The sequence below is a fragment of the Pongo abelii genome, chromosome 19, assembly GCF_028885655.2.
Source record: "Pongo abelii isolate AG06213 chromosome 19, NHGRI_mPonAbe1-v2.0_pri, whole genome shotgun sequence".
Classification (NCBI taxonomy): Eukaryota; Metazoa; Chordata; class Mammalia; order Primates; family Hominidae; genus Pongo; species Pongo abelii.
This window is the reverse complement of record NC_072004.2, coordinates 59,299,583-59,324,627: the sequence shown is the minus strand read 5'-3', so window position 1 is coordinate 59,324,627 and position 25,045 is coordinate 59,299,583. Positions and strand designations below refer to the sequence as shown.

The window sequence follows — 25,045 nt, the reverse complement described above, 5'->3', positions numbered from 1 at the left end:
CTAATTCTAGTGCCTTTCTCCTGAAGTAGGCTACCTGTCAAAGGCCAAGGGCACCTTTTATGAACTATCTCCTTATGGGTGAAAAATCATCATGTGCTATGTTCAAAAAGATAGGCTTGCTTAGGGATCAGCCCTCACTATTTGGGGAACTGTGAACCGAAGGGTCCCATACCCATACCCCAGAGGCTTCCTAGAGCTCCAAGGACAGAATCCAGACAGAACTCAGCAGGATTAAGGCCAGCAAGGAGAATAGGTCTTCTTGTACCAGCTCAGATGATGTAATCCATTTGCTTCAGAACTACCATGGGTATTCAGAAATACCCATGAGTTTCTGAAGTCTTATTTGTTTATTTTGTTTATTACTATCTCAGCTCCACTTCTGCTGGGAAGGGTTGTTTAAGGGAAACTTAACAAAGGTAAATTCTCAGGACAGTCTTGGTTTGTCACTCTTACTCACTTGAGGACCTGTCACTGATTATATCCCACTGAATATGGTTGACTGGAGTTAGCATAATGAATAGCAAAAAATGCCCACTGTAGTATGGGTAGGTAAAGGGCACTCTTCTGGTTGGTGTGCAAATTGGAAATTTTAAAGGGAAATTGGCAGTACCAAAATTACAAATGCACAAACCCTCAGATCCAACAATTCACTTCTAAGACTCTATTCTAAAGAAATATTCACATGAGTGAGCAGAAGACATGTGTCAAAGCTGTTCTACTGCAGCTCTATCTATTATAACAATAAAAAGAAAAAAATGTAGAGAGCCAAATGCTTCTTATTAGGAAAACTGTTTTTTAAAAATCATGTTCCTTTCTCCGCCATCATGGTATATGCTTGACTCCCCTTCTCATCGTGTCTTCTCACAAGACTTTCAGGACTAAAAGTTTCCTGGCCAAGAAACAAAGCAGAATCGTCTCATTCTCCAGTGGATTTGGATGAAAACTGGTAATAAAATCAGGTACAACTCCAAAAGGAGACATTGGAGAAGAAGCAAGCTGGATCTATAAGGAATTGCACATGAGATGCCACACATATTTATGCTGTGTCAAAGTCACTACCATCTTATCATATCAAGCTGAAAATGTCACTATCTGGACAGTTGGACATGTTTTATCAGAAATACATTTTTTTCTCTTGTGAATCTGTTATGAACACATTGGTTGGCTGGGTTCAGTAATAAATATGTGAGACTTTTCGTTTCAATAAATAAATAAATAATCATGATGCCTCCATGCTATGGAAGAGCATGCAACCATTACAAAGAGTGTGCTACTCTGCTTGTAATCCTATGGACAAATACTCATGTAGTTAAATGTGTTAAAAATAAAGCAAGTTGAAAAAAAAATAACATCGATAATAGGATCAAACATTTTTGTTTAAAAAAAAGAAGATGAAAAAGAAACAAAGGAAAACTCAAATTGGGACCCACCCCTTGGGCCTCAAATAGAGTGCAGGCTGTTCTGGGCCTAGGCTTCCGGGGAAGGTGGGGCAAGGAGAGGGAGCTGTAAGGTGCTACATTTGACTACTCTTTTCTGAATATCATTAAAATTTAATTTTGAAATTTCTGTTCTTAATGATGTCCTAAGAGGCTTATAAAAAATGCCTACAAGTGCAGAACCATATCAAGCATAATTATCCTGGCCAGCCCCACTGACTGAATTGCCCCAACCCTGTACCCTCTAGGGATGGTCGTCCACTTTATATATGAGTAGATATTGTATATTGTATGACTGTTGTATATACGTGCCATGAGGTAAGAACATACACCACCACATCATTAACACTGGTTACTCAAAGGAGGGATAAGGGAGACTTTCATATTTTTACTTTTATATTCCTGCATTTACTTTTTTAGTGTATTGCTTTGTGATTTTTAAAATTTTTAAAGGAAAGAAACATTCACTTAGGCATAATAGAAGAAAATATGAAAATACAAGCCAACAAAATACATCAGATGAGTCATTGTCTCCACGTTGGAAAAATTAAACTGGACTTCTCTCTATCAAACTCTAACCAAACCAAATCCCATTTCATAGCAATACGGCATATCAGCGAGGCTCGGTGGTGCACACCTGTAATCCTAGCTATTTGGTATTTGGGAGGCTGAGGCAGAAGGATAGTTTTGAGCCCAGGAGTTCAAGACCAACCTGTGCAACATAGCAAGACCCCATCTCATTAAAAGTACATGTGTATATGGCGTCAATATCTTACAAAGAAAGTTAATAGTGAAGGGAAGTGAGGAATTAGTCTATTTTGTTTGTAACCTGGAATGGTGCCTGGCCTATATTAGGTACTCCATAAAATATTATTGAATGTGGAATGAATCGAGAAGAACTCAGGGTATACAAAGAAAGGTGATTTTACTTGATTTAAGCAATTGACATTAGGAGACTGATCTGTGGCCAAATATCAATACCCCTGAGTGCAAGTAACACTGGTCTGTAATTAGCATATCAAGTGTTTACGTACCTGTAACTACTTCTAAATTGCTTTTACACATTCACTCTCCAAACATCTATTAAAGCCCCAAGAATCAGTCCCTACCCTTAAGGGGTTTCCATCGAGCTGTGTGAGTAAACCTATAAATTCACTGTCAGAAAAATACTAGTTAGCAGAAATAGTCCTGGACAAAGATAGAGTCCTGGCTAAGACTTCATCTGCCATAACTAACTGTGTGACCTTTGGCCTCTCACCTTCCTGAGCTGTCAAAATGGCAGGGCTTGAGCCAGACAGATATGTCTCAAATATCTAAACTCATTATACTCCTGAGAACAGGTTCTCCAAAATCCGGGAACCCTAGACCCCAGTTGGAGAGACCTTCCACTAAACATCACTCTCAGGTCCTTTCAGCTCACAAGTGCTGATTCCAGGCATGTTGACTTTTGTCTTTAAAGTGTCCTGAGACCAGCAAGTCCCACTTTACTAAGAGCTTCAAAACTTCCAAGTGAGCACTGATTCTAGATTAAAAAGTTTTCCTACCAAGCTAGCATTCTCTCTGTTTGTCATTGAACTAATGTCATGAATTTAGGTTGGTATTGAGATAATCAAGATATATATTAACCTATATTGCTCCATTTCCTTTTATTGTCTATGGGTAAGAATACAGCCTCAGAGGTGAGATAGCCCTCCATGATACTAGGTAAGTTACTAAAACTCTGTAATTCTGTTTCCTTGTCAGTAAAATGAGAATAATAGCAGTTCCTACTACATAGAATTGTTATGCAGATTAAATAAGAATTTAATTAATCTTGAATTAATTAACATGGGTTGAATATTTATTACATAGTAAATGTTCAGTAAGTTCTAGCTTTAATTATGGTGATTACTTCTGCTAGGTTATAAGCTTCTTGAAATCATGAACCATGCATATCTCAAACTTTATTAAACAATTAGTACTTACCACAAGTTCATTATTATTCATTTATATAATAGTGATGTTTAGTAATAAGAATGACAAAAAAGAAACATACTGAAAGTAAGATTATTGCATTTGATTCTGGTTTCTTTATGTTACACTTCTTTATTTCCTTCAAGTTGATTAGTTGCACTTAATGCAGTTTTCTTTCTTTCTCCTAATCTGACATTAAAATTTTTCTTGAAAAATAAAGATAAATAAATAACAGGCCAAGCATGGTGGCTCATGCTTGTAATTCCAGCACTTTGGGAGGCTGAGGTGGGCGGACCGCCTGAGGTCAGGAGTTCGAGACCAGCTTAGCCAAAATGGCAAAACCCCATCTCCACTAAAAATACAAAAAAAATTAGCCAGGCATGGTGACGGGCGCCTGTAATACCCACCTACTAGGGAGGCTGAGGCAGGATAATCGCTTGAACTCGGGAGGCCGAGGTTGCAGTGGGCCAAGATTGCACCATTGCACTCCAGCCTGGGTAACAGAGCAAGACTCTGTCTCTTAAATAAATAAATAAATAATAAAAAGGTTTTTCTGAAGATTCATGTGAAGATTAGGATCACAGCCTATTTTATTTTTTATTTTTGAGATGGGGTCTCCCTCTGCTGTGTAGGCTGGAGTGCAGTGGCACCATGATGCCTCACTGCAGTCTTGACCTCCCGGGCTCAAGGGATCCTCCCACTTCAGCATCCCCAGCAGCTAGGACTACTACATACTTGTGCCATGACAGCCAGCTAATTTTTTTTTTTTTTTTTTTTTGGCAGGGACAGGATCTCTCCATGTTGCTCAGCTGGTCTCAAACTCCTGGGCTCAAGCAATCCTCCCACTTCAGCCTCCCGAACTGCTGGGATTACAAATCCCACTGTGCCCAGCCCAAGGAGCACAGCCTTGAGATTTAGACTTAGTTCCAATCCCAGCACCACCTCTTACGAACTAGGCGACACTGAGCAAGTTACTGAATCTTTGTCAGCCTCAGTTTCCTCTTACATCAAATAGGTATAATAATGGGATCCAGCCTGCATTCCAGGTATGGGCAGAAATGGTAGTTTCCCTAAACAGTGACAGAGGATCATGAAAAAGAACTATAGACGTAGGATGGGAGACTGAAATCTGAGGTCCCACAAAGCAAGGGTGACTTTGGGAACACCCTCTCAGGAACTGTAGTTCCTGTTTCCTCCACGGGTTGGGGGCTGGGAGTGGTGGTGGGGTAAGAGGCTGTGGAAGTGGGCAAAGCTCTAGCTTCCCCAGGCTGACCCCTGCTCTGATTATGTTACATTTCTCTCTTGGGTCCAGCCCTGTGCACAGCTCCATGAGCTTCATTGCCCTGAGCCGGCATGTTGCAAGATTGAATCACAAATCAATACTGCTCTTGTCATGAATTCCAATCTGCATTTAAAAAGTTGCAGGCCCTCCCAGGTCCCAAACCAAAGCCCTCCCAGGTCCCACCCCCACCCCCTGGCTCTCCCAGCTCGCTTAATACCACAAAAAGCTGCTACTTTTGCGTAAATAAGAGGAAATTAAGTTCCTGAAAGATCTACCAAGAGGCAGCTAATGGAATAATGGCTTGGGTAAGCTTAGGTTAAAAAGAAGGGGCATTCAAGAATTAATTAAACAGCCGTCGTCATCAGTGAAGGAAAGTCACCTAGAAGTAGACCAAAAAAAGGTTTTATTTCCCAATAGTTTTATAATCTGACTTGGTGTCCTGGACTAGGAAACTGAACTGAAAGCCCAGGGGTGTGCAGAAGCATTATGACCAAGTCACCAGCTCTAAGCTCTGAGAGCCCCAAAACCCGATTTAGGGCTGACTACCCCAACTGCCCTCACCCACCCACACATCTACCCTCACAATTTCATGTTGCATCTAACTCACCCTCCAAAGCAACGGGTGTGTTGGGACCCAGCCAGTTGGGAGCCTTTGTAAAGACAAGATCCTTTTGCTTTGTGTTTGTTTTAATTTTCCCAAGCAGCTCAGATCTAACATGAAAAGTGCAATAAACTGGGAGTATCAGTGTCCACTGAAAATATCACTTCACAAGTGAAAATATATCCAAACAGCCAGTTGTAGTTTGAGAGGCTCTCCCTCCTCAAAAATGCAGCTGTCACCAAAAATACATTTGAAATCTCTCTCTTCCTCACTCTCTCTCTTTCTCTCCTTTCCCTTCCTTCCTTCTTCTTCCAGCTCTCCCTCTGTCTTGCAATTTAACTTTAATTGCCCTGTCAGCTCTAAAGGCTGCTAATTGACGCCTTTTATTCTGGGTTAAAACTCCTCAGGAAGAAAAGAGCTCACCGGGCCCCCAGATTCGACCGATTTGGCACGCTTGTCTCCCTGCGAATTGAAGCTGGGTGCTGCTAGTGCTGGGGGCAGGCGTGGGGGAGTCGCGGAGGCGGGGAGGGGGGCTGGGCAGGGGTTGGAACGTCTATTTTTAGTGAGGGTTTTATAGAGTGGATCCCTGTGGCTTGGCTCCACACTGAAATATTGTCCTCGTCTCAATGACATAAACACAGGGCAACTTGGAGATCTTGGCGCCAGCCCTGGCCAGAGCCTGTGAATGGGCAGAATGGTGGGATGGCAGCAAGAACCCTACTGTAATTACAAATAAATCCGCCACCCACCCCCACCCCCTGGCTCTCCCAGCTCGCTTAATACCACAAAAAGCCGCTGCTTTTGCGTAAATACGAGGAACTTAAGTTACTGAAAGATCTACCGAGAGGCAGCTAATAGAATAATGACTTGGGTAAGCTTAGGTTAAAAAGAAGGGGCATTCAGGAATTAATTAAACAGCCATCGTCATCAGTGAAAACCAGAGACGGAGGCAAAGCATGGACTCCTTCTTGAGCTCCTGGAGTAAATCCAGTGTGTTGCTTCCCTCTGAAATTATCAAGCATTCAGGCTGGCCCTGGTATGGGAGAAATTGGAACTGATAAATTGGAACCAATTAGCAACAAGGTCTCAATATGATTCTTTGGAATGTCCCCGGCCAGGCTGGATGAAGCTGTCACCCAGGGCAGCCTCAGACATGGAGCCACACTTTCCAAAGCATATTTAAATATAGCCTTGCTTCCCTCGAAATGTAATCCCAACCCTCATTTTATCCTTGGAAGCTTGGGGGGTGGAGTGCAGGGTGAGGTGGGATTTTCATAACCCCCATCCCCCACTCCCACAACCCTGTAAATAAATAAAAGATTACACCAAATTCCATTTGAAGTTGTCAGTCCCGGAATGGAACTTTTATCCCATTATGAATTTCATGGGTGAGACCGGTCAGACTTTGAATGTGGCTAACACCTCCATTGAAAGGCCCTAATTGCAGTTGTAGGCACTGACTGTTTGCAGACACCGCACTGTACACACCTTCACATTCCTCTGAAGAAAGAGCATCCTATGAGAGCCGGCCAGGGCCTCCCCTCAAGTCAGTAGGACTGTCAAGGTTTCACTTAAACTTTAAACCAAAGTTGCCCTATTGAAGGGCCAGGTGCTAATTTGGGATTCTGAGGTTCGGCAGCTTTGCCTTGGCTGACAGGGCTGTTACTATACCCAGGGGGCTGGCTGGAGTCATGCTTCAGCCTCAGAGGCTACCAGGAAGGGAGTCTTTCAGTCCAAATGGACCCTTGAAGGACCGCTTTTATTTTCAGATGAACTTCCTCTGAGCCTGAAAGCATCCAGGGCTTGGCTGAGAGACAAAAGAATGGAGAAATGTGTTTTGCACACAGCTACTGGCCTACCAGAAGCAAGAAAGCTGCCTGTTAAGAGTCCCAAGGGAAGGGAGCCTCTGACTTCACTTTAGGACTCCTGGTGAGGAACAAGCCATGGAAAGATGGCCTATGAGGGAGAACTCTTTACAAAGTTCTGCTCCTCCCTCAATGGACACCACTAAAAGTTTTAATTTTTCTGTTGTGGTAAAATATACATAAAGTAAAATTCACCATTTTAACCATTTGTAAGTGTACAGTTGAGTGGCATTAAGTACATTCTCATTGTTATGCAGTCATCACCACCTTCCATCACCAGAACTTTCTCATTATCCCAACTGATATGCTGTGACTGTGTCCCCACCCAAATCTCATCCTGAGTTGTGGCTTCCATATTTCCCATATGTCATGGTAGGGACCTGGTGGGAGGTAATTGAATCATGGGAGCAGGTCTTTCCTGTGTTGTTCTTGTGATAGTGAATAAGTCTCTCAAGATCTGATGACTTTATAAATGGAAGTTCCCCTACACAAACTCTCTTGCCTGCTGCCATGTAAGACATGACTTTGCTCCTTGTTCGCCTTCAGCCATGATTGTAAGGCCTCCCCAGCCATGTGGAACTGTGCGTCAATTAAACCTCTTTCCTTCATAAATTACCCAGTCTCAGATATGTCTTTATTAGCAATGTGAGAACAGACTAATACGCCAACTAAAACTCCATACCCATTACACAGTAACTCCCCATTTTCCCTCCTCCCAGCCCTTGGCCACCATCATTCTACTTTCCATCTCTATGAATCTGACCACTCTAGATACCTCATATAAGTGAAATTACACAGTATTTGTCCTTTTGTGACTTATGCTTGTTTCACTTAGCATAATGTCTTCAAGATTTACCCATGTTGAGGCCATCAGAATTTCTTTTCTTGTTAAGGCTGAATAATACCTCATTGTATGGATATACCACATTTTATTTACCCATTCATCAATGAACACATGGGCTACTTCCACCTTTTAGCTATTGTGAATAATGCTGCTATGAAAAAAAGATGTATAAATATCTGAGTCCCTGTTTTAGTTATGTGAAGGATATACCCAGCAGTGGAATTGATGGTTTATATGCTATTTCCATTTTTAATTTTGTGTGGGAGTGCCATACTGTTTTCCATAGAGGCTGCATTATTTTACATTCCCACCAGCAGCACACAAGGGTTTGCGTCTCTCCACATCCCCATCACACTTGTTATTTTCCTTCCCTTTTTTTGATATCAGCTATTCTAATGGGTATGAGTGCTATCACATTGTGGTTTTTGAACACCAAAGATTTGTATTTATTTTATGTTTGCTTTGATCTCTTTCCTTTTTCAAAGAAATAATATGGTATAGATACACGTAAGTATCCACCAAGTACTTTACATTCTGTCCCTCTCCCCAGAGGCAAGCACTGTCCCCAAGTTGGTGTGTAGGATTGCAATTCATGTATAAATTTACCAGGCCTATTTGCATTCATTAATAATTTATACTACTATTTTGTGGGTCACATTGGATTCCACTTTTGTGTCCTTCTCCACCCCCATCACTACCTTCCACATTTATAAGTTGTACAAAGAATACCAAAAGCAGAATTCCAGATGAAACCAAAAAAGGCCACACGGAATAAATCAGAAGCTTTGGAGTTAGGCAGAGAGTTAAACCTCAACTGTGTTACTTCCTACTTGTGTGACCTTGGTCAGGTCACTTGACCTCTCTGAGCTTGTGTCCTAGATTATAAACTGAGATGTCTGCAGGACTGAAGAAGACAACAAATATAATGCACTATATCAGCACATAGTAAGAGTTCAGTAATTGGGAAGGTGGAGGGGGAAGAGAAGAAAGAGGTTAACGTTAATTTTCTTGGGCCAGGTGCAATGGCTCACGCCTGTATTCCCAGCATTTTGGGAGGCCAAAGCAGGCAGATCGCTTGAGTCCAGGAGTTTGAGAAAAATCTGGGAAACATAGCAAAACCCCTTCTCTACAAAAAAATTCAAAAATTAGCCTGGCATGGTGGTGCCACCTGTAATCCCAGCTACTCAGGCAACTGAAATGGGATGATCACTTGAGCCTGGGAAGTTGAGGCTGCAGTGAGCCATGATCATGACACTGTACTCCAGCCTGGCCAACACAGCAAGACCCTGTCTCAAAATAAATAAATTAATTAATCAAATGTTCTTGTTGTGTTGTTGCCTCTCCACAGCCATTTCTCATCCATGATCCACTGACTATTTTTGCCTGCATCTTCATGCTGCCCTGAGGTAGGACAGAACATGTGCAAAAGTATAAGACAAAAAAAAAATGCAGCCCTGTTTGACTTTTACAAAAATGTTGATGTAAGTCATGGAGAGTGAGTGTCCCCCTCTCCCCTTCCACCTCCCACCCAGAAGGCAGTGGAGAGTGGAGGAAAGTAAGGAAGGCGGGAGGCCTGACCCACTCTGCCAAGTCACTCTACTTGGGAGAGAACATTCAGCACAGGCCCTGAGCCTGGCTAGAGAAACTGTAATCTAATATCTTAATCCATTTCTTCTTCAAAGCGTTGCCCTTTGTGCCAGGTGGACAGAGTCCGAATAACATGGAGCTGTCCCTGAGAAGCTCTTGCATTGGGCTGCGTCATTCAGGCTGGGAAAAGAATAGTCAAAGGTGCACCTTTGACCTGGTTATCCGGACAATTGTGACTGGGGAATGACAGTTTAGAGGACCTAAAAGATGTTTGTGGAATTGCACCCAGTCGGTGTTGACAGTGAACCCAGCCATTGATCCAGCCACCCCCAGTGAGTGCTGACCATGCCAGATGGTGAGCAAGGCTCTTTGGCTACATAAAGAGGAATTGGACACCAAGGAGAGCTGTCTTCAGAGAGATTAGTGCTATTCTGCCCTTTTGGAAATGGCTTCTGAGTCCACCTCTCCAAGAACATGGGAGGGACTGGGAGCGGTGGGGTGGAAGGGAAGAAAAACAGTTCCAGCAAAAACTAGATCCTGGGGTCCCAAAGATGGGAGTGGGAGCCTGCACCATCTTCCTTTCTGAGGACATGGGCTGAGGTTAGCCTGACATCTCACAGCAGCTGCTGCCTTTCCAGAATGAGCTGGGATCATTCAACTACTCCCCACCCCACCCCAACAACAGCCCAAGCTGCAGCTTCCTGGGAGAGAGCCAACCATCCCTCACCCTCTCCCCTGCCCTGAATTGCTTCTGCTGCCAAAATCAGCTGACTTCAAGATACAGAGCTGCTAATTTGTGAGGATTCAGGCTGCTGAGGGTGTTGGTACAACAACCAGGCCATCTCTAGTTCAACATGGACAAGACATTGGTGTATACCAGTTAAATTGTAAAGCATCTATTTGGGTCAAACTGGTCTTTTTATTTTCCAGACACCTATGAGGAATCTGATTAAACTTTTTTCAGTAAATAGACAGACTCAGCCAAGAAGAAGGATGTGATTTATAAGAGAAGATCAAACATCATAAGCTGTTAATTAAGAAATGGGCATTGTTTTGACCACCATCGCTTCCATCTACCCACTACCAGGATCCAATATGGTAACCAGAAGTAATTAAACAAGTTCAGGTGTTCGTTCATTTACTAGGCACCTACTGTATAATAAACACAAGGCCAGGCACTGGGAATAAGGAGTTGAATTCCCATAAAGAGCTCGTTGTCCAGCAAGCAGGACAGCCATAAGCCTGAATGCAGTCACTAATGGATGAGCTAGAGGAAGGAATGAGATGGTGTAGGACTGACAGGAGGGAGCAATTTATCTTCCCAGACAGAATCAAGAATGGAGGAAGCAACGTTTAAGCAGGATCTAGAGGGTGGCAAGTGATTTTGCAAAAGGGAGAAAGTGAGTAAACAGGACACGTAACAGTGAGGAAGTGCAGGCTATGTGTAGAGACCTCCAAGCTAAATATACAGCAAACAGCAAAGAGTAGAACAAGGTAATAGGAGAAAGGCAGATTGTGGTCAGGTTGGAAATGGCATCAAATGTCATAACTTTATCTTGAGAGTAACCAGAAGAATCCTTAGAGGTTTTTGAATAATTACAATTCCCATCCTATACAGCAGTTTATTTTAGCCTGTTTCTTCTTCAGGAATACTAAGACTTTGGGAGAAATGAGGCGGCACTTCACTGAATTTCAGCAGGAAGCTATCTGTCTTGGGTGGGCCAGTACCATCTGCAAGACTTACTTCTCAGTGGTGACCTTAGCATAACTTTGGTGAGAGATAAAGACCCCATCTAGGATCTCATACCTATGAGATGAAGAATAGCTGCTACAAAAGACAAGTCAGAGATCTCACCAAACCCCTACCCTGCAACCAGTGACAGCCCTGAAGTCCCTAGAAAACGTACAAGTGCCCCCAAGACTTGCTTTGCTGTCAAAATATTTAGAAGAAGCATATTTAAATCACAGACGGAACAATAGGACTAGCTCAGAAGTAAACGTTCACGCTGTTGAAGAAGCTTAAACCATAAACATTTAGTCTAAAATGTAGCTGCCTCTCCTTCTGGGCTAGGGTCTGAAAGAAAAGCAGAGTTCCATAAAATGTGATCTGCCAGGATTTTTTTACCCCCGTGGCATGATCATTACGATGTCTCTTATTATATTTAAAGCCTTATCCGAGGTGACTCAAATCCTTGAGGAGGTGCGGGAAGCAGCTTTGCATTTTTCTCAATGTATTCTGCTGATCCACTGCAGTAATTCACTTTTGAAACAATGCAAAGGGAAAATGAGATTGGAATCAAAACCTTGCCTCATTACTGGCCCGCCTCCTCCCTGCCACCTCCAGGCACTTTAAGGGCCCTTCTCCCAGCATTTTAGGGATTATCTTTGCGAGTTTAATCAAGCTTTACATTAACCAGTTAACATGGTTAAGCTTTTGTGTGAGAAAAGAGACATTTATCTGAAATTGTAGTGTACTGAATTCATTTTGTAGGGAAGGGACAAAGAGGCCCAAGCCTGGGTACCAGCTCTAACCTTATCCATTCTCTCTATCATGAGTGAAAAAAAAATTTTTTCTTTAAATTTATAAGCATACCAATTTATAAAACTAATTTTTTTCCAAAACTCCAATGAATAATGAATCATATCTCAAAAAAGTCCTGTGTTGAAACACAAGCCATGCTGGTAAAGGACTAGCCACTGCTTTATTTATGTTTATTCATATTTTAATTAATAAATTTACTTATGATCTTAACCTATTATGCCAAAGAACAGATTGTAAAACGTTTGCGGTTGCCCAGTGGGTTACAGGAAAAGTAAGAACTCCTTTTAGAACTTTAAGGTGGTTGTTTGTGTAACTTTGAAGCCTTCCTTTCATTTGTTGTAGGTATGTTTTGTGAATTAAAATAAAAAAGAAAATTTTTTTTCCTTAATTGAGGGCATTTTTAAATGAAGCTGAGTAAAGACACTAAGATGAAACCTTAGATATAAGAAAAATAAAAAAACAGTTGGGGGTTTCAGAGACATTGTTTGTCTTAAGAGTGAGGTGGAGAAGCTTGATCAAAAGCCTTGTTTTACTACAGTCATGCTCCATTATGGGAGGTGGGGATGAGGATGGGGACGGGGGAGTGGGAGGTAGATGAAACGAGCCCTCTCCTCTACTCAACCAGGTTGCCAAAAGTCACTGCCCACAAGTAAACCTCCCTGGCCTGCTGGTACTGACGATCTCTGGAGTCAAACGTGGATTCAGAGCAAGACAGCAGATGCATTAAGAAGCCCGCTTTGGGCTCACGGCTCTGAGCTAAGAAGCCTCTCTCTGCCTCCATAGATGATCCTTGAGTCAAGAGCAGAGCATTGAGACACCCCCTCACTTCTCTGGCCCTCAATTTCTCTATCTATAAAATGGGGAAGTAGTTGTCCCTACCTCCCCATTTTACCAAAGGGTAAGTTCCTTTGGTACTTATTTAGGGACCTCATCCTCCAAACCCTCAACTTAGGTAACTTATTTCCAATCATTTGCTTACACACCAAACTCATTCCAGACTGCACAGATTTTTTTCAATCAAGCATGAGAGTGGTTTTTGGTTCATTTTAGTTTTATTTCCCAGCCCAGCAGTGGGTTTTCACTTTATTTGGAAAGCAATCTGATTTCTCTGTAGATGCCTGAGACAGGAAATCAAAGTGTCATGAAACAGTGTCTCTCACTTACTTATATGTGGGCGCACACGCACACACACATGCACACACACATATGCATACGAAAGTTCCACAAATGTACTTCTTCACTTTACCATCATAAATGAGCACTGCACCATTTAACTCAACACAAAATGAACATCACCTAAGAATAAGAATCGTGCCTACCCTGCAGCCTGCTGCTGGCTTCAAAAATCTTTTTAACATTTAGAACTTTAAACACCATTTTCAGTTTTACTAATGCCTAATAGTAACTTTGGGGCAAATTGTTTCTTCTAAATTCACTGATTTTAATCTTTTACTGATTTTTTCCTTAAACACAAAAATGCTGATTGCCATCTTTTTTTAAATCAGATTTACATAAAGTAAAAAGTGAGCTTCTCTCTCTTCCTCACCTCACACTTTAAGGGTAATAACCCCATTCTTTAGGATAATCATTACAACTAATGACTTACAAACATTTTTTAACATATTTCCTCGTACGTAAAATAATCCCTGCATACATATTAAAATCAAGGGCTCTAGAGTTGAAATCCTAGATTTCAAACTTGATGTAACACATAATGAATTTTTATTTTCACTTCTTTTTTTTTTTTTTGACAGAGTCTCGCTCTGTCACCCAGGCTGGAGTTCAGTGGTGTGATCTTGGCTCACTGCAAGCTCCGCCTCCCAGGTTCACACCATTCTCCTGCCTCAGCCTCCCGAGTAGCTGGGACCACAGGCGCCCGCCACCACACCTGGCAAATTTTTTGTATTTTTAGTAGAGACAGGGTTTCACGGTGTTAGCCAGGATGGTCTCGATCTCCTGACCTCGTGATCCGCCCGCCTCGGCCTCCCAAAGTGCTGCGATTACAGGCGTGAGCCACCATGCCTGGCCACTTCTTAATAGGGACTCTCTTGAAATATTTAAGACCTATAATCGCCATATTTAGATGGTTTCTAAGGTTTGTTTCAAATATTTCTAAGCTCAAGTCTAAATTTAAATCCTATTTAAAACAGCTTAAGACCCTTCAGTGGTCCACCATGCAAGGCCTCTGGTCTTCCAGTCTCTATTCCTCAATCCCTAACTCTGGACACTGCCAACCCACCCCCAGAATTTGGATTATGTCACACCTCCTCCCCACTGCCCCATATGTCATCCAGCCAGTGGCCTCTCCTCACCCATTTGTTCTGTAACCACCACTTGATTTTTCAGGTCTTTCAACTTGGACATCAAGCCAGGCATGGTGGCTCACGCCTGTAATCCCAGCACTTTGGGAGGCTGAGGCAGGAGGATCTCTTGAGGTTAGGAGTTAGAGACCAGCCTGGCCAACATGGTGAAACCCTGTCTCTACTAAAAATACAAAAATTAGCAGGACGTGGTGGCGCATGCCTGTAATCCCAGCTACTTGGGAGGCTGAGGCAGGAGAATCACCTGACCCTGGGAGGCAGAGGCTGCAGTGAGCCGAGATGATGCCACTGCACTCCAGCCTGGATGACAGAATGAGACCCTGTCTCAAAAAAAAAAAAAAAAAAAAAAAAAAAAAGAAAGAAACTAAAAAATCAACTTGGACATCAAATCTTTTAGGGAGCCTTTTCGGATCCCCCAGCCCAACATTTCTATGCCTCTTCATGGCAGCTGACATCCTGAATTGTAATCTTTATTTTTTTTCCCCAATCATCTGTGACCTCCTCAAGAGATGAGACTCCATCTTATCTCTTGTTGAGCAATGTGTCTATAATTGGGGTACATGCCTGGTGATGAGATAAATGAATAAAAGACTGATAGATAACAGTAGGTGGTCACAGCAAGTCATATCCAAGGCTGCACCATGACTTGGATGGTGAGGAGACAGAGTAGGGGCTAGGAAAAAAGTCAGAGATGTGAAGGTGTTGTGTTAGGTGGATTCGGTAGCTGGAACCCATGATTCATCCCACCCACCTGAAATGAGGTCACTTTTCCCCTTATTTTTCACTCCACTGAGCTTCTGTCTGCTTGTTATCTTGAGCCTTTGACGGGATAAGGGAGACTAGACCTTATTATCTCAATACACATCTATCTGAGGCAATGGGATGAGAGGATGTGGGGGAAATGCTAGTGTACATTGAGATGGGTGTTTGTGTGTTTTTGGCAGGAGGAGGCAGTGTATCAATTTCCCATGGCAGGTTGCTAAAGGGAACCACCTTCAGAAACCTTTAAGCCCAGATAGGAACAGAAGAGGCAGAAGTATGGGTGTGTGGTGTGTGTGGTTTGTGTGTATGTGTGTGTGTGCACGTGTGGTGTGTGTGGTATGTGTGTGGTGTGGTGTGTGTCTGTGTGCGTGTGGTGTGTGTGGTTTGTGTGTGTGGTATGTGGTGTGTGTGTGTGGTGTGGTGTGTATGTCTGTGTGTGTGGTATGTGTGGTGTGTTAGGGAGCAGTGCATAGCGAGTGTGTGTGATATGTGCATATATGCATGTGTGTGCATGTGCACTCGTGTGTTTGTATTGATTAACTACATATGTATTGGGGCCTGGAAGGTAGGCTCTTCAATACAGGTAGACTTTCAGTATCTGAAAATTGTGTGCCTGTGCAAATCTATGACAGTGTATGGTGGGGAGTGGGAAGCAAGTCCTAGAGCATTTAGAGTTTGTGTTTCTATTCGATGACAGTTATCCGTTCACATCATAGCCCCCCCATCATTTTGGAGATTCTTGTCCCACACTAGCAATACTGTATCTGTAGTATTCCATTCATTCCCCTTGAAATACTGGGTCACATATGGTAAAAGTCCATAACTCAGAACCAAGTGTTGTTGGTCTTTAAATTTTATTTAGAATGTGTGTGTGTGTGTGTGTGTAAAGCAGTGGCTGGAGAGAGAAGGATTGTACAAGGATTTCCTATCCATAGGAAAACGTTGGGTCCATCCTAGACCCAGACTTCAGCCAAGGAAATGCAATGTGAAGCCCAGGAGAGCTGAAGCAGGAAAGGGGAGAAGATATGCCTGCTGGCGTCGCCCCCATCCACCCCCAGGCCCCCCACATCAGGGCAGGCTAAACATGCTGAGGCTTCTGTCTCCAGGGCTGGAGAGAGGCGCCCTCGTTAAAACTCAGATAAACAGTTTATCAGGAGATGAATGAGCCACCGGGCTCCAGAGACGTCTCCCCTTCCCCAGTGTGGAGCCAGATGAGGAGGGGGCTACAGGCAGAGCAGGAGCCAGACTGAGGAAGGGAAGGGGCTGTCGGGGATGGAATAAGCTAGCTGAAGCTCGTTTCCTCCTTTGGTCTTAAACTTTGTCTCTATTTTGGGAAATGTATTTCACATGTATTTGCCCACGTTCCCACCCCAGACCACGTTTTAGAGCGATTTCCCACTCTCTCCCTCCTCTTTCTCTCCTATTTTCCCTCTTTTGCCCAGCATGCCCATTTTAGTTACTTCTCTCCAGAATCTAATCACCAATGGGACACACACACACAATTATAATGCCCTGTGAAGCTGAACTGGGTTCTTTCTACCCTCACTGTGAGTTCTGAACTTGCCAGGGCTCCCCAAGACCCAGGAGGCTACATGGAGTTCACCACCCTCTGACCTCAGTGCCACCTCTACTGTCACCTCCTTCTGGCAGTCAGGAGAGATATGTGGCAAGCCTCATGGCTGACTTGTTCTCCCTTTGCTAAGTTAAGTCAAGCCCAAGAATGCCATTTTGGGGTCTCATTAAGAGAAAGCCCATCAGATTCTACATTTATGGGTCCCAAGAGATTGTCAGAAACAGAGGGTAGAGAATTTCAATGCCTGGGATGACACGAGATGTAAAAGATGGCAGTTCTCATGCATTCTCCAAGGATGTCTCATGGTCCTTGAAAGGTAGAGTGTCTCACCCAAGGTCACACAGCTGGTAGATTGCAAGTTTTCTGACCTCAAGCCCCATGCCCTTTAGGTATCACCCACAGTTGCCTTAGGTCTATGTTTCCAGGGCCAAAGAAGCAAGAAGATTGTCAATTTGTTCTTTGAATCATGATAGAAATAAGAGAAGATACATAAAAGCACCCTCTGGCTCCTCTTGCCTTTGACCTGGAGTTGCCCCAGCGACTGTTTAAAAGAGTGCTTCCATTTACCTTGCCCAGAGAATTTTGCAGGGACAGAAACCTGGGATGGGGCTACCCAGGGACTGGCCTCCATTTATGTTGTTCATTAGACTCTTCCTATGTAGCCTCCTGAGGCCTAAGTCCCCAACCAAGCCCCACTACACTCCAAACACTGCCCACAGCGGTGAGAGTCAAGCTGACAGCCGTACTTCCATTGGCCCATCTTCCACCCACAACTTCCTTTGGAAGAAATACAACCCTCTTTGTCCAGTTTTGTCAAGCTCCCTCTTCAACAGAACCACAGAAGCATCAAAATGGGTTGGCTACAGAATCTCCTAAGAAACTACAGTCCTCCCTCCCTCAAACTCCTGAAGCCTGGCAGCCCTCAAGTTGCACAGATGGAGTGGACAGAAAGCAAGTCCAAAGGTGTTGGAGTTTATTTCAGCAGCATCCTCACCCCTTCAAACTTCTTCCGCTCAAACCTGAGATGGCTGGCCAATTGAGGGCAGTGGGGTTCTCTAAAGAAGTAACATGTTGTAAAACCATTGCCTGATATAGGCTCTGCCCCAGGCACCTTGCTAGGCTAGGCATTCCTTACCTCTTTTACATGGGATGATTCTGACAGGCGTGTATCATCCCCATCTTACAGATGAGAGAATGGAAACGGGGTGGTTAAGATGACTGTGTTAAAAAGGTAACACAGCTGGTGAGGGGCACAGCCAGAATTCCAACTTAAATCCACCTGGTCCAAAAGTCATGGAGCTTCCCTGTCTGGGACATTTCTTCTTCCACCTCTCATATCCCCAGATTTTCTGGCTGTCCCTCATACAAGTGTGGTTCCCTTCTTCATGTAGATGTATATCCTATCTCTCAAATCTCCTCCTCTCCATACTCAGATAAATACATCCTTCTTCATGAAGCTCAGCTAAAATTCAGCTCTACCATTAAGGTCTTAGTACTGCTTAGTCTCTAATACCAACATCCCCAGGTTCACTCAGTACCTAAGCGCATGGGCTACTCCAGTGTGGCACAGAGTTAGGAGTTGCAAGCTTCCCAAATGTGGCATTTCAGAACTTCACATTGAAGAGGGGTAGATATGGTTTGAAAACAGTATAGCTAACATAATAATTGCTTGAGCTTCCTTTTGGTTATAATAATGTATTTTAAAAACTTTAAACAACATTCAAAGAAGAGCATGATATTGTTATATTTATCAAAAGGGGACATGGATTTTAAAAAGAAAAGGTTATAAAAAACTAGTCCACACTGTTATGGGAATTTATAAATTTTTCCAATGTCCTTTTACTATTTTTTTCTTGTGCTTGTCATATCTCCCCTAACTGTACTACAAAAGTCTTGCAGGATGGAGACTGACTATGAATTTTTTCTTCTTTGTATTTTTCCTGATGGTCTTCACCCAGTAGATACTCCATAAACAGGTCACCCAATCTGTTCTCAAGCATGATTTGTTTCTGGTTCCTGAGGGACCTTTTTTGCTGTTCAGTCAAATCTGCTCGGCCTAACTAAATAAAGGATCTGGGTTGGTCTTCAAGCAAAAATAGGTGATTTGAAGGAGAGGAGAGGGGGATTAAAAGAACAGAAACCAGCATGATATAATGTAATTAATTGGAACCCACCATCTCAGGAGGGCTGAGCTAGAGTTTAGCCCTTGAACGCCACTAAATAATTTTCTTAGTTAATTCACATCAGTGACAAAATTGCTCTGGAACATGTAATCTTCATAAGGAAACAAACTAGTGCTGAATCCCCATAAAGCACATCAAAAAGAAAGAGGTATGCTTAGGAGCCTACTATGTGCCAGGTTCTTTTTTTGGCGGGGAGGAGCTGGGGAGGTGGGGACAGAGTCTCACTCTGTTATTCAGGCTGGAGTACAGTGGTGCAATCTCAACTCAGTGCAACCTTTGCCTCCCAGGTTCAAGTGATTCTCGTGCCTCAGCCTCCCGAGTACCTGGGATTACAGGAGCCTGCCACCAGGCCCAGCTAATTTTTTTTTTTTTTTTTTAATAGAGACAGGGTTTCAGCATGTTGGGCAGGCTGGTCTCCAACTCCTGACCTCAAGTGATCCGCCTGCCTCAGCCTCCCAAAGTGCCGGTATTACAGGCATGAGCCACCGTGCCCAGCCTGTACCAGGTTCTAATCACATATTATTTCAAAGTCAGCCCAATTCAAACAACCAATGGGTTGTTTTTATCTCCAGTATCCATCAAAGCAAGATCTCCTTTTGAGCAGTCCCTTGATAGTCTAATTCTAGTTGTCTAGACTTTAAAATTGAGGAAACGCTTTCAGCGGAAACTGCCCACCCCTTTTAATAGAGGTTTTGCAGAAAGACTGTAGTGTGCAACAAAGTGTTTTCTTCCTTAGACAGATGATAAACTTTGGGAGTTGGGGTGGGGCAGGTTGAAAGGAAAAACCAGATCTTTGGGGAAAGAAAGTTGAGGGATTTAGGTTGTCACAATGGGACCTCTTAACTCCCACTCCATGGAAGACTGGCAAATACTTGAGTCATCCACTCCAAGTCTCTCTTCTCCAGCTTTTTCCAGATTCCAATCACATTCACCACAAAGAAAACTGAGTTTGCATTTTAAAGCTTAGATTGAGTTCCTCGTCCAAGGGGAAATTAACCGGAGGTGTCCCTTCAGTACCCATCTCCCATCAAAGAGAAACTGCTTCTGAAAGAGAAAGCATCATGGAGGTTTATTTAAAATCACAGAAAGGTAGGGCTGGAAGAGAAATTTATTAATAGTTATGTCACTAATGGGAAAAGTGAGGAAAATGACTTGTCCGAGTTATATCAGGGTGGACCCCGGGAAAGACTCAGGTGCCTCTGCTGTCAGCTCATCTTTCAAGTTTCTGGTCCCCACTCGCACCCACTGAGACCAGAGACCGATTTACCTGAGGCAGAAGGTGCTGCACGCATTCTTGTGAAATTTGAGGGGACTGAGAAGGAATCTCAGGAAGTTTGTTTACACTGGGGGCTTGGAGAGCTTCGGGAAAATAGCCAGAACCAAAACGGACCCGTCAGCAGACGCAGACACACACAAAGTGACACGGACACAGAAGCAGAAGCTGAGCTGGGCAGAGCGGGCAGCGGCCGACCCACCTCGCACGGCCGCCCCCGCCAGCGCCAGGTGCAGGGCTCACAGCGGGCCAGCAGAGGGCGCGCCGCCCCCAGGGAGCCGAGCGGCGGCCGCGCGGAGCCGGGCGGGCTAGGGGAGCCGCAGGCGAGCCAGTCGTGCCCCTGAGGCTAGGCCACTCAGGGTGCAGGACCCGGCCAAGGAGGAGGAGGATGGTGAGGAGCTGAACCCCCTCGTGGGCCCGAGGGGCAGACAGACAGGAGTGCTTCCTAAGAATTACATCACGCTGCGCAACGCTGCGGCTCTCGGACTCCCTGGTGCAAAGGGGGGTGGGGTAGGGGCTGTGTGTGTGTGTGTGTGTGTGTGTGTGTGTGTGTGTGTGTGTGTGTGTTGGGGGGAGGGGACTTAGAGCAAGAGCCAGGGAGAGAGGAAGACGCGCTCGGGGAAAACGCTCCATGCACATGGAGAAATTTCTTGCTCCGAACTGCATGCACCGAGAAACGAGCCCCCAGCACTTCCCCGCTGCTCCCCTCCCAGTGCAAAGCACCCAGCTAGTGAGAAACCCTCCAGCCCCACCTCGAGCACCGTCCCCGCAAACACCGGCTCTGCACCCTCCAGCCCGGCTCCAGCGCCGCCGCGAGCTTTCCCCAGGACTGGCCCTGGCGGGGCGCCTAGAGCCCCAGTTGCATTGCTCCAGGAGAAAGGAGGGGGGCGGTGCATTTTGCAGGAGGAGGAGAAGGGGGGTGGGTGGTGGGGGAGAGAGAAAATTGCGCGGAGACCTGCCAAGCGCCACCGCCGCCGCCACCGCCGCCGCCGCCGCCGCCGCCGCCGCCTGTGAGCTCCGGCGGGCAGCCGGACTGTCGGCTTCCCGGGGCATCTGGGTCCGGCGGGGCACAGCCCTGGGCGCTGCCGAAGCCGCCGCCGCCGCCTCCGCGGCGAGTACAGGCGGCTTCCCCCGGAGCCTGTGCAGCTCCAGCTCCTCGGGGGTGGAGAAGTGGGGGGTGGGGTTGTTGTTTGGGGGGAAGAAGGGGGAGGGGGCAACGCCGAGAGAGTCAGTGGTTTCCATGGTGATGGAGCTGAAAGTGCAGGAAATTTAAAGGCTTGGACCCTGCGAGACAGACAAACCGGTGCCAACGTGCGCGGACGCCGCCGCCGCCGCCGCCGCTGGAGTCCGCCGGGCAGAGCCGGCCGCGGAGCCCGGAGCAGGCGGAGGGAAGTGCCCCTAGGACCAGCTCAGCCAGCGGCGCTTGCACAGAGCGGCAGGACGAAGAGCAGCGAGAGGAGGAGGGGAGAGGGGCTCGTCCACGCGCCCTGCGCCGCCGCCGGCCCGGGAAGGCAGCGAGGAGCCGGCGCCTCCGGCGCCCCGCGGTCGCCCTGGAGTAATTTCCGATGCCCAGCCGCGGCCGCCTTCCCCAGTAGACCCGGGAGAGGAGTTGCGGCCAACTTGTGTGCCTTTCTTCCGCCCCGGTGGGAGCCAGCGCTGCGCGAAGGGCTCTCCCGGCGGCTCATGCTGCCGGCCCTGCGCCTGCCCAGCCTCGGGTGAGCCGCCTCCGGAGAGACGGGGGAGCGCGGCGGCGCCGCGGGCTCGGCGTGCTCTCCTCCGGGGACGCGGGACGAAGCAGCAGCCCCGGGCGCGCGCCGGAGGCATGGAGCGCTGCCCCAGCCTAGGGGTCACCCTCTACGCCCTGGTGGTGGTCCTGGGGCTGCGGGCGACACCGGCCGGCGGCCAGCACTATCTCCACATCCGCCCGGCGCCCAGCGACAACCTGCCCCTGGTGGACCTCATCGAACACCCAGACCCTATCTTTGACCCCAAGGAAAAGGATCTGAACGAGACACTGCTGCGCTCGCTGCTCGGGGGCCACTACGACCCGGGCTTCATGGCCACCTCGCCCCCCGAGGAGCGGCCCGGCGGGGGCGGGGGTGCAGCTGGGGGCGCGGAGGACCTGGCGGAGCTGGACCAGCTGCTGCGGCAGCGGCCGTCGGGGGCCATGCCGAGCGAGATCAAAGGGCTAGAGTTCTCCGAGGGCTTGGCCCAGGGCAAGAAGCAGCGCCTAAGCAAGAAGCTGCGGAGGAAGTTACAGATGTGGCTGTGGTCGCAGACATTCTGCCCGGTGCTGTACGCGTGGAACGACCTGGGCAGCCGCTTTTGGCCGCGCTACGTGAAGGTGGGCAGCTGCTTCAGTAAGCGCTCGTGCTCCGTGCCCGAGGGCATGGTGTGCAAGCCGTCCAAGTCCGTGCACCTCACGGTGCTGCGGTGGCGCTGTCAGCGGCGCGGGGGCCAGCGCTGCGGCTGGATTCCCATCCAGTACCCCATCATTTCCGAGTGCAAGTGCTCGTGCTAGAACTCGGGGGCCCCCTGCCCGCACCCGGACACTTGATCGATCCCCACCGACGCCCCCTGCACCGCCTCCAACCAGTTCCACCACCCTCTAGCGAGGGTTTTCAATGAACTTTTCTTTTTTTTTTTTTTTTTTGGGCTACAGAGACCTAGCTTTCTGGTTCATGTAATGCACTGTTTAACTGTGTAGGAATGTATATGTGTGTGTATATACGGTCCCAGTTTTAATTTACTTATTAAAAGGTCAGTATTATACGTTAAAAGTTACCGGCTTCTACTGTATTTTTAAAAAAAAGTAAGCAAAAGGAAAAAAAAAAAAGAACAGAGAAAAGAGAGACTTATTCTGGTTGTTGCTAATAATGTTAACCTGCTATTTATATTCCAGTGCCCTTCGCATGGCGAAGCAGGGGGGAAAAGTTATTTTTTTTCTTAAAGTACAAAGAGACGGGGGAACTTTTGTAGAGGACTTTTTAAAAGCTATTTTCCATTCTTCGGAAAGTGTTTTGGTTTTCCTTGGACCTCGAAGAAGCTATAGAGTTCAATGTTATTTTACAGTTATTGTAAATATAGAGAACAAATGGAATGACTAATCATTGTAAATTAAGAGTATCTGCTATTTATTCTTTATAATATCCCGTGTAGTAAATGAGAAAGAAGTGCAGAGCAGGATTAAAGAAAACCACTAAAACCGACTGCGCTCCACACTGATTTTCTGTGTTGGTGATTGATGGGAGTGGGAGGGCGTGGGAGGGGGCGGGCAGGGGATGCTGCTGTGCCTCCTACCCCGTTGGGGAAGGGGCTCATCCCCTCGGACTCCCCTCCTGTGGTATGATGGAGGTGACTTAGTTTTTTGAGGGCGGTGGGAGGGGGGCGATATTCTCTAACCCCTCACTAAAACATCACGTGGCCTCCGCCTAGTCTCCTAGCTTTTCCCCCTATGTCACCAAAGCTCGGGCCTGTAGTGACCTCGACACCCAGCCGGCCCCCTGGAGCTGACCCCAGGCTGGGCCGAGGGGCAGGGGGAGGGTGGGCGGCCGCTTTGTCCTGCCTGACAGGCCCTTCACAATGGGGACACGTGTCTTTCACACCTACCCTGGGGGCGGAGTGCCGCTGAAACTTGACCCCCGAGGAATGGGGAGGGGGGGAGATCAGAGCGCGCCCACCCAGATCCCGCCACCCCTCCCGCCTCGTACCCCCCACCTCAATATCCAGCCCATGTTAACCCTTTGCATGCCCGGAAGCTGCGGTGGTACGAGCTGAGGCAATCCCTTGGAATCAACAAGGCTCACAGCCTCCGGGATCTTGCAGGTCCGAGCCCCGAAATCCCAGGCCCTCGGCCGGAGGTGCTGGGGATATCAGGGAGATTTGACACTGGCCTCTCCTCTCCCCGGGGACCTAAGGAAGACTGAGAGCCATGGTTTCGGAGGGGTCCGAATCTGGGTGAAAATCACCACCTCTGGCATCTGTTTTTGGGAAGAGGGTATGCCTGTGCTCTGGGCACTTTCTCCCCTTGAGGGGTGGGGAGAAGGGAGAAATCGGAACCGGAATCTTTGCGCTTTAAGATTAGATAGGGGCAGAAGACACGTAACCCCTTAAAGGGACGTGCAAAACATCACTCCCACCCCACCCCTTAAAAAGCCAACTCCTTGGGACCGACGCCTGACTCTCGCATGCGTCCCTCCGCCTCAGTCCCCAGTGGCGCCCGTCCGCACAGCTCCACGTGGGCCAGCTTCCTGACACTGCTCAGCGCTCCCTTTATTTATCTTGGACTCCAAAGTCGCTCTCCTTTGCTCCCTCCCCACCTCCCTGCCACCTCTCCGCGCCTCCCTCCCGGCGTTCCTCCCACCCCACCCCCCACCCCCCTAACCCCCCAAGTCCGGAGTCCCGGCGAATCTATGCTAATTATTTCAAACCTGCGCCTGGTCCCCAGCGCAGTCTCAGTGCCCCCGGCCCCGCCCGCCCTGTCCCTCCAGCCGGGCGCTTTCTTCCCTCCCGACGCAGCCTCGATGGCTCCTCATTTCAATAGCCTGGCCCCGGAGCCGAGCCCCCTCCCCGGCGCTGCCTCCGTCAGCCGTGGGACAGACGTTAGGGTATTCATTAACTGAGAGCCGAGGAATAACGGCATTATTCCCCCCAGAGAGGGCACCCTGCCCCCGCGACTATCTGAGGCTTCATTGTAAAAGGATTAAAAGTTAAAGACCTCCATCTTATGATTCTTTCATTTAATCTTCCTGGCGCCTGGGAGACATGCTCGATGGATGATGGCTTTTAAAATATTCCTAATGTCGGCTACCTTAAGACTCCAA

At 46.7% G+C, this 25,045-nt stretch overlaps 1 protein-coding gene across 1 annotated transcript; it reads left to right on the top strand.

The window, feature by feature from the left end:
* The first annotated feature begins 21,228 nt into the window (after positions 1–21,228).
* NOG (noggin) lies at positions 21,229–23,431 on the top strand. Its single transcript, XM_002827353.6, has one exon. It carries the CDS (start codon positions 22,045–22,047, stop codon positions 22,741–22,743), a length of 699 nt encoding a protein of 232 aa, XP_002827399.1. The 5' UTR covers positions 21,229–22,044; the 3' UTR covers positions 22,744–23,431.
* The last annotated feature ends 1,614 nt before the right edge of the window (positions 23,432–25,045 follow it).